At 35.3% G+C, this 19,139-nt stretch overlaps 2 protein-coding genes across 5 annotated transcripts in view; both read right to left on the reverse strand.

Annotated features, from left to right (window-relative positions):
* LOC134848357 (uncharacterized) overlaps positions 1-19,139 on the reverse strand; it is a 117,573-nt gene that overhangs the window by 88,059 nt on the left and 10,375 nt on the right. For all 4 annotated transcript variants that reach the window (XM_063865766.1, XM_063865765.1, XM_063865764.1 and 1 more), the window contains exons 6-7: positions 17,463-17,570; positions 7,113-7,234 (exon numbers count right to left, since the gene is read on the reverse strand). In XM_063865766.1, the coding sequence (XP_063721836.1) occupies positions 7,113-7,234; positions 17,463-17,570 (230 nt within the window). The remainder of the gene's footprint in view (positions 1-7,112; positions 7,235-17,462; positions 17,571-19,139) is intronic.
* On the reverse strand, positions 146-4,050 carry LOC134848358 (lysosomal alpha-mannosidase-like). The gene has a single exon (XM_063865767.1). The coding sequence runs from the start codon at positions 3,204-3,206 to the stop codon at positions 252-254; it is 2,955 nt and encodes a 984-aa protein (XP_063721837.1). The 5' UTR covers positions 3,207-4,050; the 3' UTR covers positions 146-251.

Consider the following 19,139-nt stretch of genomic DNA (forward strand, 5'->3'; position numbering starts at 1 on the left):
TAATCTGCGCAACTGTGATAACTGGAATCGACATCACAATTTTTTAAAATTTCACTAAAAATTGTGCTTGTCAAAATTTTCGATGCTTTAATGTTAAAAAAAAAGATTTTTCTGGCAATATAACATCACGCTTCGCTTATATATATTGTAAAATAATAAAGTATGAATTATATATAGTGTAAAATAAAGTATGAATTCAAGTTTTTGAGAAGCAGTTGTAATAATTTGTTTTCAGCAATTTGTTAGTTCACTTAATCAATTTCCAGTTCGATAGTTTTTATTTCCATTGGTTCTAGAGTCACACTAAATCCATCAACAGTCCAATCTGGGTTTGCACTTGGACCATCAACGCTTTCCCATTGCAACCTCACAGCATCATCAGCGTAACGATCAGCCGAGAGTACCATTGCCTTAGCGCTTGTAACATTGAATAAACTTGAAAAGGCCGACTTAATATCAACAGTCACATTTTTCGACATCATTGAGTCTTCGCCAGAGGCAAACTGGTTTTCTAATCGCATCAGGAGACGCTTAGGGTTGAGGTCAAGTTGCATTAGTGTCAATAAATGCACGTTTTGGGGAAGAGTGATATTAGCTGACTCCATTTGTTTTTCCGAGTATCCATAAGAAGAGTCGGACTGTTGGTAAAAAGCTACCAAAGGAGGCATGAACATTTCTTCTCCTTCGAACCGATAGTGCATTGCAGCTGGTTCCAACTCAGAATATATCATTCTTTGAATTCCACGCACAATCAATCCATCGCCGAATTGCCCTGTTTCGTTAAGAGCCTCTCCAACTCCGAAGCCGTCATCTGCTAGATCTCGTCTGTGAACCATGACCTCAATTTGACCTTGGTTCATACTGGTCCCACCTTCCGATCTGTCAGTCAAAACTGTGACTTGGTCAACTGCATCCTTGATGAAGATTCTGCTGTTCACGGGGTAATAATTCTGACTAGTCGGTTCCGAGCTTTGGAAGTCCCAGGTTGGCCTGTAGTTCAGGATTCGCTCTAACATTTGTCTACCATTTGAGTCCGTGTAGAAGGTCTTGTTATTATTCACCGATGTATTATACAATATCACGATCTCTTTCGCAATTCCGTCATTTACAGGTATCGGTCCAACTAGCCACTCGAATTCGACGTAAGGTTTATCGTTGTAGATCCGTGCTACTCCAGAAAGCCAAGAAAGTGTGAAATTGAGCCTTATCTCTGTGATATACTTACCCTGCACCACTTCGCTTGAATCCGGGTCAAAGTCGTATACAAAAGGGGTTTGAATATCTGGTCTGAAACAGTAAGCACCACTTGCTGGTTCCTGGCCTTTTCCAGAACTCGCATTGTACCATGCAAAAGATGGCAGATCAAATTCACCAGTTTTTCCGTTTTTAAAGCTCAGTTGTAGCTTTCTATGGTTTAACTTTGCGTCAAAGAGTTCGTTTTCGATCACGTGATGTGAGCCAACAGTTTTTCTTGATTCCGCTAATTTAGCCGAGACTCGTTTGGGTCTAAGAGAGTCGGAATCTTCAACGGTGAAAAAAGAAGTTGACAAACCATTCACTTCTGCTTCAAAGGTCAACTCATATTGCGAGTTCGAATCATGTGACTTGCGCAGTCGGTCGAGTGACTCGGTCTTTGGCGCTGGCATTACATCACCTGTAATGGTCTGACCGCTTGAGTCCGTTATCAGGTAATCCGTGTTTGGCACCGGCATCCGAACATAATACTTAACTGGTCTAGTGAGCGGGTTGTAGACTACAACGCGGAAAGGCTTCGAGCTTTCGGTGGTCGGACATACGCTTATATTCCTGTAAGGACAGAAGTCCATGTTGTCAATGCCGTAGATGTCTTTAATTAAATCCTTGGTCTTCACTATGTGTTTATCCATGAACTGCATGTAGAAATCCTGCACAGCTTGTTTTTCAGTGCCAGTAACTGCGTCGTGATGCTGATTAACTCCAATTGCTCCCTCAAGACCCACAAGAGCCTCCGAGGAGTTCCATCTATTCACAGCTGCCAGTTGTCTTGCAATTTGCAGAAGGTTGTTCGTTCTCCTAACCACACCTTTTTGTGCTGGTCGACTAGTGAAATAACCGGTCCAGTAAGAATGCGGATCCGAAGCATACGGAAAAAAATCGTCACTTTTTGTCGTCCAGTTCACGTTTGCCTTGTTTAGCGCGTAAGTATAACACAAAGGTGTCGAGTACAATAAGTTTATATTGGATCCGTTAGCCTGCCTTGCCTTTGTATATTTGATCAAAAGATCTAAGTTATCATACCACTTGGAGGCAACCATATATTGAAAATCGCTTCCCATAGTCATGATCACATGGTTCGTTCTGTAGTGTTGGGCTTGGTCGTTCACGGCATTAATGAACTCATTCACCCTTTGTTCAACGTTGTAGCTGAACAGATTCGGATCGTCCACAATCGGCTCATCTCCGCAATCAACGGCATCAAAGCAAAACCCACCTGGCGGATTGTATCCATTGTAGAGAGCTCCAAAAAATAAATCCGAGTTGCCAGCATGCCAAACTTCTTCCATTCTCTTGTTTTGAAGTCTGTTATTTTTATCGTCATAATCCAATCGCCCAAAAAAGAACGAATCAAAGCCCATCATTGCGAACAAATTCGCTTGTTCCTTCGAATGTCCAAACGGATCAATGTGCCATGCAACTTTGGGATTTCCGCAGGCTCCGAACGTGCTATTTAGAAACCTCAAACCTATACTCATTTGGTCCACGATAGCATTATAGTGTGCCGCTCCTTCGTCGTTCATAACCCAACCTCCATTTATGAACACAAGCTGGCCATTATTAACCAAACTTTTGACTTGATCTTTTTTCGATTCCGATTGCTTTTCGAACCAATTTGAGAAGAAGTACATCTCAACATAGATGAACCGTCGGGAAGAGTCTTTTAGCAGTTCATCGACTACTGAGTCAATGATGACGTTCACGTCAGCTCTTTGGATGTCGTCGTTCGCACCGTATTGATACTCCTCCGGATTCTTCAGCCAGCCTACGTCATCATGCGTATGTGGCACTAGATGAACATGGATCATATCATCGCTCAAATCCGGACAAGAATCGTAGCCGCACGCAGTACTCTTCGGACCATTTTGACTGTTAGTTTGCCCATGCGGTTTGCAATAAGTTGACACAACGCAACTTACAACTAGAAACGAAATTAAATTCACTAGTTTCATTTTGAATGCAACTTTGCACAAATGCGCTTTACTTGTCTTTGACAGACTATTTTGAACAATAAATCAAATTTCTTCTGCCACAATGTTTGAATTTGGGGGCGTCTTGTGTCATTAACAGTACAAATACCAATTGAACTCAAAGTAAAACTACAGGTAGCTGATGTTTGCTTTTGACACACCTCACCCAGCATTAAAACGCGTACGGTCACCTAGATTTTATGACCCGAATCGAGCGTAAATGCTCGCCAAAGCTTCCAGTCGCCATTTAGTTCTAACTTTTTTCCGTTCAGAGAGATTTTTTCTTTCGTCTACAAAAAAATTCTTTGTTTTTATTTTGGACATTGTTGACCCAAAACTTTCAGCAACAAAGATTAAAAACCCAGTTCAGCTAGTACTGTTATCAATTCATTCGATCTTTTGTCGACGAAGGGCTTCATCAGAGGTTGGAGAAGCCCCCTCTCTCGAAGTATAGGGGTCCCTTCTTGGTGCTATTGCATCCCATTTTGTTTGACCAAGTTTTAAAGCACTTTGGGCGCATAGATCCGCTAAATTTGAGAAATAGCTCGGAAAACCATCTGTTGATCTAAAAACGACAAAAAACTATTTGAAGTCCATCATCCTCTTTGCCCTCGAGAAAATAATAGATCCGCCCTGCTAGTGACAAATTTGATTTGAAATGTTTTCCAGGAATTCTGGTTAGACCAACAAACAAAATGCAAAACGGCCAGTTAGTTTAGTTTTCCAGAGTTTCTTTAATCTAGTTTGATATACCGGCGCGGAGGCAATAAGAGGCGCCATAAGGCTTCCAATAAGAGCACTTCATCAATTTATTGAAATGAAACTACATCTAACAAGCTCATTAAACAACTTTTTTTCAAAATTACGATAATAAATTCTTTCCTTAAACCACACTTATTGATTCTGATTCCTTAATCGAACCGAATATTACAAAATAGAATAAAAATTGCTCTAAATTCTTCAGGTTAAACCATTAGAACTGAACTTTGACAACGTTTTGGCACACCGGTACTAATTTTAGAAATTCAACTAATACAATATTTTGTTTAATTATACAAAAATTAATTATACGAGGTCAGCAACCGTATGCTCCTTTAACTTAATAATTCATGAACTAATAACTTTAACTGAAAGGCGTTTCCATCAATTGCTTTCCCGGAGAGTTCAATTTTCGAAGCTTTTTTGTCTGCTAATGAATCTTTTGTAATGCAAACTACTTCAGCTGAGCTGTATTTTTCTAAAGATTTCTCCAATTTCCTTAATTAACTCTGGCGGAGAAGATGTTATTATCTTCGGAAAAAGAATAAGCTATTGAGCAGTTTATATCAATGTCATCATTCATTATGGCCTATATAATCTAAACATAGCCAAGTAAACAGAAAAATATTGACTTGTTTTTATTTCAAATTTCAAGGAAAAAAAGATACCCCTATAAATAGTAGTGACTCCTAAAAAAATTCATGAATGGCAATTTTTTTAACACAGAGGCGAAGCAAAAATATAACCGATAACACTACCGGGAAAAACTGAATGAGTAAAAATTTGAGTCTACATAATTGCTGGGTGACGCAAGCCAATTATGATGCATTGGCGGTACCAGTCCATTTGAAAAAAAAATTACCAACTAACATGCCTCAATTTATACAGAGGACGCATTTTAACTAGTATACGAAAGAGTTCATTAAAAATATCCGACCTTGCCAAGTTTCGAACCCTCTTATTGTTGCGGGTCTCCTTCCCTACCTCTACGCTACAGATCCATGATACCTTGAAGCTAAGTGCTATTTGTAATATAATCACCTGTGATAATATCCTTAGCATTGGTTGTACTTAATAGCCTGTTATTAATTAAAATGAACACGTTCAAAATGAACACATTTTGTCGCAACAACATTTGCGACATAGGTTGGAAAAAAAGAGTTCATGCTATCACTGAAGCTTTGCTTGCGTAATAACTTTAACCCAATATGAGAAACTTTAAAAAGTAAAAATTTTCATTTCGCCGTGAAATTTGATTAAATTCCGTTTTCGAAAAAAAGTCGATCACGTTTTTGATGGACTTTACATTTTTGCTATTCCACAGTGGAATTTGCCTTCTTTATAAGTAAAGAAACGAGCTGCACTTACATATAAATTAAAAAACAAACCGCGAAAAAGTAAATTTGAGCCTGCACAAATTTCAAAACTTTTCCTGAAAAAAAACCATCGTGACCTATATAAGAGTCTTAACCACATTCATCGACTCTTAGAACTGGATCAATGCATTTTTCTATTACATTGGGATAAATAAAGAGTAAAAAAACGTTCAACATATTTTCGTGCTAATTCCGCATTCAAAAATTGGAGAGCGCAGTTACCTAAATTTTAGCAGACGAAATTGAATTGAACTCTTCAAGTACAGATATTATTAAGTGCATCAATAAATTCATTAAATGACTTAATTTTTGTGGAAACCTTAGTTTTGAAATTCACAGAAAAAAAGATTCGGAAACAAAAAAAAAGATTTCTGAAACAATTTATGGCTGAAAATTTTTTGATAACATAAACACACTTTTTTACATCATTTGAGAAACTGGATCAAAAGTTAACACTTATTAATCGCTGAGAAATTCGATAATTAAATTCCACTTTCCAAACTAGAAGTCGATCACGTTTTTCGTGACCCTTGCACTTTCTCTGTTCGATTATGGAGTTTGTTTTCCTTTTAATAAAAGAAATAAACTGAACTTAAAACACAAAACACAAAAAAGCATATATGAGCCTGAACAATTTTTGAGACTTCCTGAAACAAAAAAAACATCGCGACTTATAAAAGAGTCCTCGCAAGTACTCGATTTAGACATCAAAGTAAGGTCTACCAAAGACTGACCAATTAGGCTGCAAGTGGCAACACATTAAAATTCTACAGGCAAAAAACGGCCTTGAGTCGCGTAAAAGAGCCTCGCTGAAAAAAATCAGCTGAGTCTGGAATGTGGGAAAATAGGTGCACATTTATAAGGAACACTTTATTTTGCGACTACGGTTAGAAAAAATAAAGTTCGTAAAAATACACTCCGCTGATCGCTAGAGTAAATACTAGCCAAAATAACAAAAATTGGATCAATTAGCAAAAAGATAATTGATTATTTTGGGGCTTCTGGAAAATAAGTCCATTTTTAAAGCTTAAAGTTACATTTTTAAAGCTTAAAATTACAAAGTTTCGCGCCATTTGACTTTCGCAATTGGAGAGCGTACTCCTACAACTCAAACGAATTTGAAATAAACTTCAAAGCCAGAAGCCAAACGTGAAAAAATTGTGATCATTTAAAAAAAGCCAAATAGTCAAGGAACGCAAGTAAACAAAGAAAATATTGCGTTAATTTTCTAAATTCTCTACCAATTTCGACACAGATGAAAAACGGAGCTTCTCATCATTTGCAGTGCAACGAAGGCAGAGCACTGCAAGTAAGTGAATAAAAAAGAATAGTCGTACTATTGCACAACGCTCGCAAGTGTAATAAAAACTAACAAAATAAGAGAAAACTAGAACAATGAATCATTTTTTATTCCGCTATGTAAGATGTAAGATGTAAGATTCTAAAACCACTTTCGAGCCAAAAAATCATTCACGCTTTTTCGCGCAATTAAAAAGACATCAAGTTAGCAGCGAAGGATCTAATTCGAGCACGCTCAATTTTCAAGACTTTTCCCTGATGTGCACATCGTTTATTGACATCTTAAAACCGCATTTCAGAAATTTGTTAAGGAGAACAATATAGGAAGCTTGTAAAAAGGTGTTCCTTGGTTGAAAATTAACATTTATATTAATCTTACAAATCTATTATAATTTATGTTCTTGATTATATTTGGAATATATTTCTTAAGCCACGTGAAATGGGCAAGGCAAACCTGTGCTACGTGATTATCACTAGTGATGAACTCTAAGAACCCCTCCATCATCCAACTAGAGTTTGATTCTCCCGGGTGTACCCGAGCACTCACAACCACGCCCCTCTTGTCCCGGTCAGCAACTGAAACAAATTAGTTCTAAAATCAGCGATCACATTGTCGGCCATTTGCACTTCTGGTGCCCGAATCAGTTCTCATCTGATTGCAGGTTCAATTCGCATGAGGTCTGCAATTTACGAGGTGAACTCTTAAAACATAGGCTCATTAATATAATCTTATACGACAGCTACTCTCGGCTTTTTCCAGTCCCCCCCTTTCAAATTCAATTTCGAAAAGCTTAATTAACGTTGTCATAAGGCAATGATATTTGGTGTGGTGAACAAATCGACAACTGTGAACAGACTTGTTCTTCATACTTTACAGCGTAACATCACGCATTTAGCTGTAATAACACGTAAAACAAACATAAAACTCGGTTTTTTGAAAGGGGGGACTGGAAAAGAGCCCTATTCTCGAGTTAGCTATTAAAAATTCACCTCCGGGTTAGGCCTCTGGCTGTTTAACTAAAAACATAGCCAACAGGTAGCTGAAAAAAAATCAATGAACTGTTATTTTTTTGAGCCAATGAACCAAAAGAAATTGACATTTTTTTGATAAGTTTCATTTTTCGAATTGCGAAGCAAAAAATACATATCAATTTGAAGCTCTTTGAACTTCACGCAACTTTACGACACACAATTGCTTGTTAAACTAACCCAATTCGAAAAAATTAGAAAACTAGATCAATGGATTTTTTGCTGGAAAGTCTGAAAAGGAAAAACAAAAACATAGCCGACAAAGTGTCAACGAACTCAAAGAGACCAAAAAAAAACGGATTAAACTTTTCTGTAAACTGTTCATTCCGCTGGAAAATAAGAAAACTAAAATCCACTTTTGAAATTAAAAATCGATCACAGTTTTTGGAACTATTTCTCTTTTGAACCAAAAGAAATTGAACCCAATGAACCAAAAGAAATTGACATTTTTTTGATAAGTTTCATTTTTCGAATTGCGAAGCAAAAAATACTTATCAATTTGAAGCGCTTTGAACTTCACGCAACTTTACGACACACAATTGCTTGTTAAACTAACCCAATTCGAAAAAATTAGAAAACTAGATCAATGGATTTTTTGCTGGAAAGTCTGAAAAGGAAAAACAAAAACATAGCCGACAAAGTGTCAACGAACTCAAAGAGACCAAAAAAAAACGGATTAAACTTTTCTGTAAACTGTTCATTCCGCTGGAAAATAAGAAAACTAAAATCCACTTTTGAAATTAAAAATCGATCACAGTTTTTGGAACTATTTCTCTTTTGCTGTTCCATAGTGGAGTTTACCTTCTTACTACCAAAGGAAATGATCTTAGCTTAAAAAACCTCGAAAAAGAAAATTTGAGCGCGAACAAATTTCAAAATTTTCCTGAAAATAATCATCACGACCTATGTAAGTCTTCACTACGTTCATTGACACATCGTCGAAGCCAAAACTCATTTGATCTTTTTATTCGCACCAATTGGCTTTTCTTAAGAGGAGAGCGTAATTGAACTCCTTTGTAATTGAAAATTAAAAAGCATAATTGAAATTAAAAGGCAGAAGTCAAACCACGAAAGATCAAAATTAGCGTGAATAAATTCAGAGACACTTTAAAAAGTCCACCTGTTTCTGCGCCTGTTAACTATTGAAGTTTGATACAACACACCTATTTTTTTGATAGACTTGTAAAATTTCGACCATTCATTGACCTTTTATATACGGCTACTAATGTTGTGCAAATTAATACAGTAAGTGTAATTTGGTATACTTAGCTGAAGAACGGAAAAACATTTAGATCGTAGTTCCTTTGCTTTCGGTTTAAAATCTGCAATTTTTTTTAAAGATGGGTTAAAATCTGCTGATAGGAACATATTCTACAAAAATTTAGAAAAGTGTCAACGAATCATGGAAACCGAACAAAAAGATTGACTTATTTCTTGAAAATTTCGAAAATCAAAACAATGAAAGCAAGAAAACAAAAGCCTGACTTGATTTCGAAAACTATTCAACTTTCAGTTTTCAAAGAAAAAAAATATCCAACAGACAGTTGGAAAAGAGTAATGAACGCAAGTAAACAAAAAAACACTAAAACTGTCGAAACAATCTCAACTTTTGAATTTCAAAGAAAAAGTTAGATACCCTTTAAGCTCTTTGAATTTCTAGAACAGTTTATTATTGGCGTTTTTTGATACTATTAACACAGCTTGAAAAAACTCGATCAATAAATAAGTTTTTATTCCGCTGGGAATCAAAAAAATTATGTTCCACTTTCGAAACTAGAAATTGCGCCATTTCCGCGTTCGTAATTGAGAGCGAAATCCACCTAACTTAGCAGATGAATTTGAATTGAAATCAAAAATACATGCTTCTTATTAATCGTAAATTAACAGCGCAACTTACGTAACATCTAAGAAAAAAATTTGAATTGAACTCAAAAAAACATAAACACAATCATAAATGCACTAATATACATGAATGCACATCTATAGCTCAATAATTTTAAGACTTTCTTGAAAAAAAAACATCAAGACCTATAAAGGAGTCCTCACTACGTTCAGTGACTCTAAAATTGTTAAATCATGTTTAAGCATTAAAATTTCACGAACATTTCACATAAACAAAACCCTATAAGAGAAAACTGGACAAGTAGGTAATTATGATTCCGCTGGGAAGTCTAAAAGTCAATCATATTTTTCGCACCAATTGCACTATCTTTATTGGAGTTCGTAATTTGCCGTCCAATATTAAAGTAAGAGTGAATTGAACTTCAAACACAGAGGCGAAGCGGAGCTTCGCAACACATGCGATGCAAAAACAATTTCTGAAAAATTACGTTGAAAATTACTTGAAAAAAATTCTGAAAAATTAAATTGAAAAAATAACTTAAAAAGTTGAAAAAAAAACAGCTACAAAAACTTCATGATTATATAGAAAAAATTCATTATGCAGTAGAAGTTGACTGAGCCGTTATAAAATAAATTGAAACTGCTCAAATATTAAAAAAAAAGAAGCGAAAAAAAGCCCAAAATCTAACTTGCAAAATTTACAAATTACTGAGCTTTCATTTATAGAAGAAAAAAAACGGCTTAAATTGGAACAAAACATATGCTCTAAAAGTAAGACAATAAAAGCCCTATCAGCTAAAAAAAATCATTTCGAAAAAAAAAACGGAAAATGAACCGACAGTAACTAGGACGAAAACCACGAACCCGAAAAGAAGACATAATTTTGGAAACGGGCTTTACCTAATTTCGAATTAAATTAGAGTAGTTTTATCTGAATTTTCAAGAAATTGAGTGTCCAAAAGGTAAAGAAAGCAAAAGTCAAATTGGAAGTAATCCAATTATCAGATTTTTCCCTGAAAAAAAATCAACACGGCATATTAGAGTGTATTCACTGCGTTCATTGATACTAAATAAACATGACAGCTGTCAATGAATTAATAAAAATAAATCTACAAGAAATCCGCTTGGCCAATCAAAAACCAGTGAGAAAAATTTGCCGGAAAAATTTCTTCAAAACGAGATCAATGAAAGTTTATATGAGGAAAAAACTAAATTTATGCTTTTTATGATCAATGAAGCTGGATATTCTTCATTAACATATCAATTCTTTCTTCACAGCGAGATCCTTAACCACTCCCTCTGAGTACTATGCCGCCGTTCAAATCCTTGGATAAGCGCTGTAAACTTCCCTGCAAACTGTCGCACTTTTATACACACCTACTTCAATTTAGTTGTAAAAAAGCTTCGTTTTATGATTTATGCTTGCCACAAATTGCAGCCTGGCAAGTCATAAATCAAATCTCTTGTAAGAACCAGTCGAAAATTTGAGACAAAAGAAATATACTTGATCTGTCTTGCATTTCTGAGGATATGAGATTTATCACTGATAAATTTTCATATTCATCGGAGGCTTAACTCCGGTCGAAATTGTATTCTGGTTATCTATAATTGAGCCTGCAGAAAACAAGAAAAGACGAGCTGATCATATGCAAAACAATAGAACCAAAATCATCTTCATTTATTTTTTTAAGTTCGAATAGCCGAAATAATTTTAACCTCAAACCAAATTGATCAACAAATACACCGACATTTTAAGTGATACTATTCGGCTTTTTCCATTTTCGGCCATAGCATCAATCACAATCTGTTGTTTATTGCAGGTTCAATTGCCTTCAGACTCAATTACCACGGCCCTTTATAAACGGGGAGACAGTTTAATATCCGAGCTTTCATCGCGATCACTTACATGTGTCTGAAAAATCATGCTGCCAGAGAGCTCTGTCGTTTATTGAGCTTACTCAAGCTGATAAAGAGGGCATGAAACTAATGAATATGAAACAGAAAAGCTAAAAAACGTTGACAGAGTTTTCCCAGATATAGAAGTACTCAAATTGGTTAAACGCAGGGTCAAGGGTGGTTACTTTCGAAGCTTTAATATCAGGTTTTTCTAAAGATAGAACGGCTTGAAGTAATTGTTTCATGATGTTTTACAGTAGGGCATGTGACAACTTATTGTTTTCACTCGTCTAAATGAATGAAAATTTGTACGAAACTGTTTAAGGTACGAAACTGTTTAAGTACAGGTTCGATAAAACTTTTTTGAAGTATCTGGCTGAACAAGAAATAATTTTGAAAGCATTATTTGACCTGCTTGTTGTAACTCCTATGATACACTATTTATTGAAACAACCTTGCAGAAAAATTCAGCAGCTTCAATCAATGTCTCAAATTTGTTCTTTGAGTAATTTCTAAGGCACTTAATTTGACTGTGTTCAAGAGCGCAAATACAAACATAGCCAACAGGTTAAGCGTACTAAGGCAAGGAAGTCGCAAAAAAAACTGATCGAGAACTTTCAAATCAAGAAAATTAAAATATATATATATATATATTTAAAATCAGAGTTGGTAAATGTACAACTAGAGCAACTTTCATCTTTGATGAGAACTAATTCAATCAAAAGCTTTGTTTTGGAGCCCCAGTTTTGAAAAAACGCTGGAACAGCTCACCAGATAATATTTACAAAACAGAAAATCGGCCGACAGAAATTAGGACGAAAACCAAAAATCCAAAAAAAATCAACAATTTTTCAATCACTATATTTGAACGAATTAATTACTACCATGCAAAAACGAAAAATTAGTTTTATCAGATATGAGAACGTCGGCAGAAACTGTAAAAGTTGTTTACGGAAAAAAGTCAAGTAACCAATTAGAAATCATTTGTTCTCGCAAGTGAAAAAAGTTTAAGACAAAAAAAGTCTTGTTCTCGATAAAAAGACATTTGCGTTCACAAGTAAAAAAAATCAAATTTCAAAATAAAGGACGCTCCCCTCTTAGAACTGAATCAATGAATTATTTTTTATCATATTGGGATAAATAAAAAGTTTTAAAAAAGTTTAAAACTAGAAGTCGCAACATATTTTCATGCTACTTCCGCATTCAAAATTGGAGAGCGCAATCACCTAAATTTTAGCAGATGAAATTGAATTGAACTCTTTAAGTACAGGTATACCTAAGTGCATCAATAAATTCATTAAAGGACTTAATTTTTGCGAAAACCTTAGTTTTGAAATTCACAGAAAAAAAAGATTCTGAAACAAAAAAAATATTTCTGAAACAATTTATGGCTGAAACTTTTTTGATAACATAAACACACTTTTTTTACATCATTTGAGAAACTGGATCAAAAGTTAAAACTTATTAATCGCTGAGAAATTCGACAATTAAATTCCACTTTCCAAACTAGAAGTCGATCACGTTTTTCGTGACCCTTGCACTTTCTCTGTTAGATTGTGGAGTTTGCTTTCCTTTTAATAAAAGAAATAAACTGAACTTGAAAAAACCAAATGTGCCAAAACCATTTGTCTAAATTACGTTCATCGACTCTTAATTAAATAGCACTTTCGAAACTGGAAGATAATCACGTTTTTCATACCCTTTACACTGCAGCTCGATAATGGAGTTCGATAGTGGAGCTCGATATTGCAGTTACCTTCCTTTAAACAAAGAAAATGAATTGATAATAAAATGAATTCAAAAATTGAAACCGCCGAAAACCAAATGTTAGCTTTTTCCTTAAATTCCACTTTCCAAGCAAGAAATCCGACCCCCAAGGGAGGAAATCATCATCACCCCCCTTTAATAGTGACAATCACTTCGAGCACTTACATTTATAAAGAATACCTCTCTAAAAACATTATCTTGCCAAACAGTGCCATTGAAACCTGTTTCATTTTTCCATTTTTGTTCCAGTCTGATCCTCTGAAACATTTTAATCAAAACTTGGACCCCCTTTCTTGAATATCTTCCAAAAAAAACGTCCAAACTCTGCAAACGATTTGTTCATTTGCTCGGTTAAAAACGACAAGTGGTAACTTCTTTGTCCCGTGGCATTATTTCGGTTTAAATTTCGTTCTCAGTTCCCAGTTAGAAAATCAAAATAAAAAAACTGTAATAAGAGAAAAGCAAACCGATACATAGAACAAGAGACGAAGCACCGCTTCCATCTCGTATTACATTTCTTTATGCCTCTTCTATTTTTCATGAGTACACTTGAGTTCTTAAGTCCACGCAAATTCACACAAATTCCCTCTTTTGTCTGCACACAGCCTTTCAAACAGGACGGGAAGGACAAAATTGGCGGACTTTATTCGAAGTGGAGGAAAATTTTTAAGCGGCGAAATAAGGGGGCGGGATTACAAAAGAAAAAAGGGTACAGGGTGGTCACCCTCAGCCTTCTGGCATCGGTAAACAAAAAAGAGAGATCAGTTGCAATCAGAGCGATCAATGAACTCAATGAAACCACTTAATTTTAAATTTTTTCTACTTTCGAGCTACAAAGTAAAAAATACATCAGCTTAAAGCTCCATGAATTTCATGCAGGGGCGGATTTAAGGAGAGGTCGGCGGGCACCCCCTTCAGGAATCCGACCCCCAACCAAAGGCTCCCCCCGTTGGTATTGTTTTATGATACCCATTTTCGGCCAACCAACCTACAATTTCGAACTTTTTTTTGAAAATTATGAAACCCTCGATCCTTTTTGAAATCGATGAAACCCTCGATCCACCCCTGGTTAAAAGAGTGTTATTTTTATCAAGGTCTCAGAAGTTCTGAAAATTGATTGCTACTAATTGCACTCTCAAATCACAACTTCACACAAAAATAAGGTCATGTAAGGTCAACTAGTTTTGATTTTCTAAAAGTTACAATTTTTCTAAAAGCGCCTTTGACGCCAATATATACTAATTTTGACGGGAGCGCGCGACGAAAAAACGCAATCTTTTGGTCAAAATTTTCCACAAAGCCCAAAACGGCAATTTGGCTGTTTTTTTTCAAAAAAATTGCCTGCGGGTCAGATGAGGGTCTTTAAATCATTTTGGTCGACCTAAAAAAGATCGACAAATATTTCGATGAAATTTTGAAACACACCCACGAGAAAACCCTAGATCCCTCCATGATTTCATGAATCTTTGACTCGATTTTTTGATACACGAAATACAATTAGAAACTTTAATCCTAGGAGAAACTAGACAACTTTTATCTTCCGCTGGGAAATCTGAGGCAACCTTTTTCCTGAAGCCCTTTGATTTTCTAGAACAGTTTATGATTGGCTCTTTTCGATTAAATTTAACCAATTTGAGAAAACTGGATCAACCTTTTTTATTTAGCTGGGAAATCTGAAAATTAAAGTCCATTTTCGAAACTAGAAATTGATCACATTTTTTGGGACATTTTACTTTTGCTGTTCGAAAAGTGAGTTTGCCTTTCTTTTCACAAAGGAAAAGAACTTAACTTAAAAGGAAATCAAAAAACCAATCGCGAAAAAGTAAATTTGAGCCTGAACAAATTTAAAGACTCCTAAAAAAAGCGAAAAAAATCGCGACCTTTATAAGAGACTGCACTACGTTCATCGACTTTCAAAAGAAGGAAATTAAAAACTCCTGAAAATCGAATCCAGATCAGACGCTCCATATATGCCATCATAACAAATTTATTTTCGCAAATAAGGTAATAATTCAAAAAGCTGAATTTATTGATATATAAAACTCACAGAGGAAGAAAACAATTACATAATTCTAAGTAAATTTATCTTTAAAAACATGAGAAACCTTAAAATATCGGAGCAATTACATTTACAACAACAGGCATAAATCAAAATTACTACCAATTTTAGTTCAAAAAAATTGAATCAGCATAAAATTCAAGCTGCGGAACCTAAGCCAAGAAAACCTAAACATACTGATATTAAAACCTAAGCATAAAACCTACTGATAGAAGACTGATAATTTACTTTCCAGAGCAAAGACAACAGGCAGATCAAAAGAGTCGATACAAGCATTGAAAAAGAAAAAATGACTGTTTTTTAAAAACTTTTAAAATGACTTGTTTTGAAAAGTTTCATAATAGTACGTAATGCAATGAATATTATACACAGAGGCGAAGCTTTCAATTCAAAGTTGTTTCCATTAAGTTTATGGGAGATAGATGTTCCCTTCAAAGTTGATAGATGTTTCAATTCAAAATTGTTTCCATTAAGTTTATGGGAGATAGATGTGTCAAAATCTGAGAACAACAAATTATTTCATTTATATCAAATAATCAGAAAATTATTTTGATTAAATTAAAATCTCTATCTAATCTATAACATTGCCCGTCATTTCATTGAAATAATTTAAAAAAAACTGAATTTGCTTCATTTTTGCAAAAAAAATAGTCACTGCAGCAAAATGACCAATCAAGATAAGTATATCAAAATCGCTATCGAACCTTTATCTTATCATTTCAATGAAATAACGGGCATTTTTACTTTCTGCTATACGAAAATGATCCTTTTTCTAGAAATGAAAACTTCTTGTACTTTTATTAAGAGTCGACGAACGCAGTGAAGACTCTTATATAGGTCTTGGTGATTCATGTTGAGAGAAGAAATTCACTCAACATTGTTATTTTGATTGAACCCAAAAATTCTCAATTTGGGAGGATATTTCTCAAAAAAAAAACGGTCAACAAATCACTGCGAAAAAAGTCAGAAAGTCAAATTTTTGACTTTTCCGAGAATATTAACTTTTAGGTCAGAAAATTTGGGCGTAGTCGGCTAAGCAAATGAACTTCCCACAACCCGTTCTTTGAATTGATCCCAAAAGCTCAGATATAGCAGAGTAGCTCTCAAGAATATTCAAAAAGTTTACAAACGGTCAAAAATCATAAATTTGACTTTTCAGAGGGCGATAACTTTTAGTGTTAACTACTGTGGCAGCTGATCCAGGGGAGCTTACCACTACCCTTTATCTCCATTAAACCCACAACATCAGATTTGAGCGGCTAGTTTTCAAGAAATTTGGGCGTGACTGCTTATGCAGGGAGCTTTCGAAAATCTTTCTATTCATTAAAACCAAAAACTCAGATTTAAGGGGGTATTTTTCGAGAAAACAAAAAAAAATCATAAATGTAAGTCAAATAATCCCCCACAGACTTTTTCGAAGGCCGTAGACAGATGAGTCAAGTAAAAAGAGACTCTAGGGGAGTATTCAGTCTCTAGCGGAGTAGGCAGCTTTCAATTCATACCCCTTTTTTGAAAAGCAATAGAACTTTGAGACAACTAAAATTTTTCCAATAAATTTGGAAATAGTTTTTCATAAGGGAAAAATTTCAACAAACTGATTGGTAATCATGCAATCATGCAACCAACTTGAAAAGTGCGGATAGGAGTGTTTAAACAGTGTTTCCTTTGAAACGACCCAAAATTAGTCATTAAGCCGATGAAAAACAGGCCGAGGAATTTTTTTTTTAGCGAAAAAAAAAGAAGAAGGAAATACGAAATCAAGGTAAGTTAACTACAAATTGTACAAGGAAATCAAACACTAAAAGCAACATTAATCAAAATCATCGGGCGCAGCAAAAAAAAACGATTCCAAGGTAAGACAACTAAGCCGAAAACAGATCAGCAGACAAATAATTGGCCGACAATTTTATTTGAAACATAAAAATTCCAGTTTGCAAAAAACCGGAACCTTTGCCGTCCCAGGCATATTCGTTACCTCCAGGCTAAGTTGGCTTGGATTGCATAGAAATTTGAATTCATTATGAACCAAGTTATTCTGTTAAACAAGTTGTTAACCCGAAAAAGTCTATATTTCGGTTTGATAACGCTTGCTAATCTTAAACGTAAAATTTTTTTTAGAAGGCAGCTATGCGAAGAGAAATTAACACTTGACTTTCCAAAATTGTTGAAAAATCTGAGTTAAGCAATGAGATTTTTCATAGGGCTACATACCATCTTGGTTCGTTATGGTCAAAAGGTAGCAAGTGTTTTTAGCTCGAGTTTCACAGAGCGTCTCCTTCTTAAGACACTTCTTCGCTCCGTTCTTCTCACACAGAAGACCTGAAAAAAAAAATTTAAAATTAGTTCGAAACTAATTTTCTAATTTCCAAATTTTATATTTCAAGTTTTCATGCTCAAATTGATGATTTAAATTCTTCGCGAGTGCTTTAATCAAATTGAAGTACGAAAGGCAGAAGTAAATGAGCTGAAGCTTAACAAACACCAGAGGTGGATTTAGGGGGGAGGTGGACGCCCCCTTAAGGACTAGAACCCCTGTCGACCCAAAGGGTCCCCCCCCTTTGTACTATTTTGAGATATCAATTTTTGGCGCAGCAAAATTTTACCAAAACAGGGTCTTTTTAGTGCTTTGGGAGAGCTCGGAAAATCAATTTTTCGAGAAAATCCTAGATCCGCCCCTGACAAACACATCAGATAGTTCCCAGATCGTGTGAAATGAATGTTTCATGGAAAAATTTACAACAAACGCCACACTTGCTAAGTTTTACAGTTGTTTGGTTGCCTAGAATTCGCAATCAATTGCTGAGACATTGACTGACATGATTCAATTAATTTTCTTGTAACACGGAATTAGATACATACAAAATATAGACATACATGTACACTTGCAAGAGCTGTGCAAAACATCTATTAAATTTTCAAAACGATTCAGCCGTCATTAACACAACTCAAAAAAACGTCTACGTATCTAACGCATTTCCAAGCAAATGTAATCTATGTAAGGACTAAGGATGTCGACTGAAAACAATGTTTTGGTTAGTGAATCGTAACACTGCGTCAGCACTAATGGGCATATTTAAATCATAAAACGCTTCAACAAATTTAAGCTGTAAAGCCATCTAAAGATTAAATAATCATTTAGACACAGAGGCGAAGGGGTGCTTCACGTCAGTTACGATACGTCTAAGACATAACACCGCGAACAAACGAAAAATGAGCCAAAATTTTGAGAAACTACATCTACCAAAACTTTCGCATAACGCTGTCTCGGATTAAATTCAATTTACAAAAAAAACATCAAGGAGGCAATATGAGGCTACTAAGCCGATAAAACAGATTGTTAATAGACTAAACACATCAAACAAATTTTAAAATAAACGGGTATTTGCGACCCCCTCACCAACCAATGTAGGCGGCGATCTGGGATTTCCTCGAGCGGAGGTGGGGGGGGGGGTTTCTATTACAATTTTGCTGACCTGACTTTCCGCGCTCTCCCAAAAAATATAACCCTATTTTGAGTGAGAAAATTTTCTGCAGGCCAATGCGACGTTTTAGGCGCTTTTTTGAAACCGCTATCCTCTGAAAACTAGCATATATTTTAATTATACGCAAAATGCTCCCTTCTCGTGCACAATTTTTGTTAGTATTAATTATACAGAGGTGGAACTGAGCTTCGCACCACTTGCGATATAATAAAACTGCCTGCAACATTAGAAACTCTACAGCGTGTTACAGCAACTTTGAATGAAGCTGAACCATCCAGCTACGGGAACCAATCCGACAAAAAGACTTCTAATTTGCAAAAAAAAAGCCCGGCCGGATTCGAACCGCACATTTTTAACAAATCGAGCTGCTAAAAATACAACCATTGTGAAAAGTAAATTTCGATTG

The sequence above is a fragment of the Symsagittifera roscoffensis genome, chromosome 6, assembly GCF_963678635.1.
Source record: "Symsagittifera roscoffensis chromosome 6, txSymRosc1.1, whole genome shotgun sequence".
Classification (NCBI taxonomy): domain Eukaryota; kingdom Metazoa; phylum Xenacoelomorpha; order Acoela; family Convolutidae; genus Symsagittifera; species Symsagittifera roscoffensis.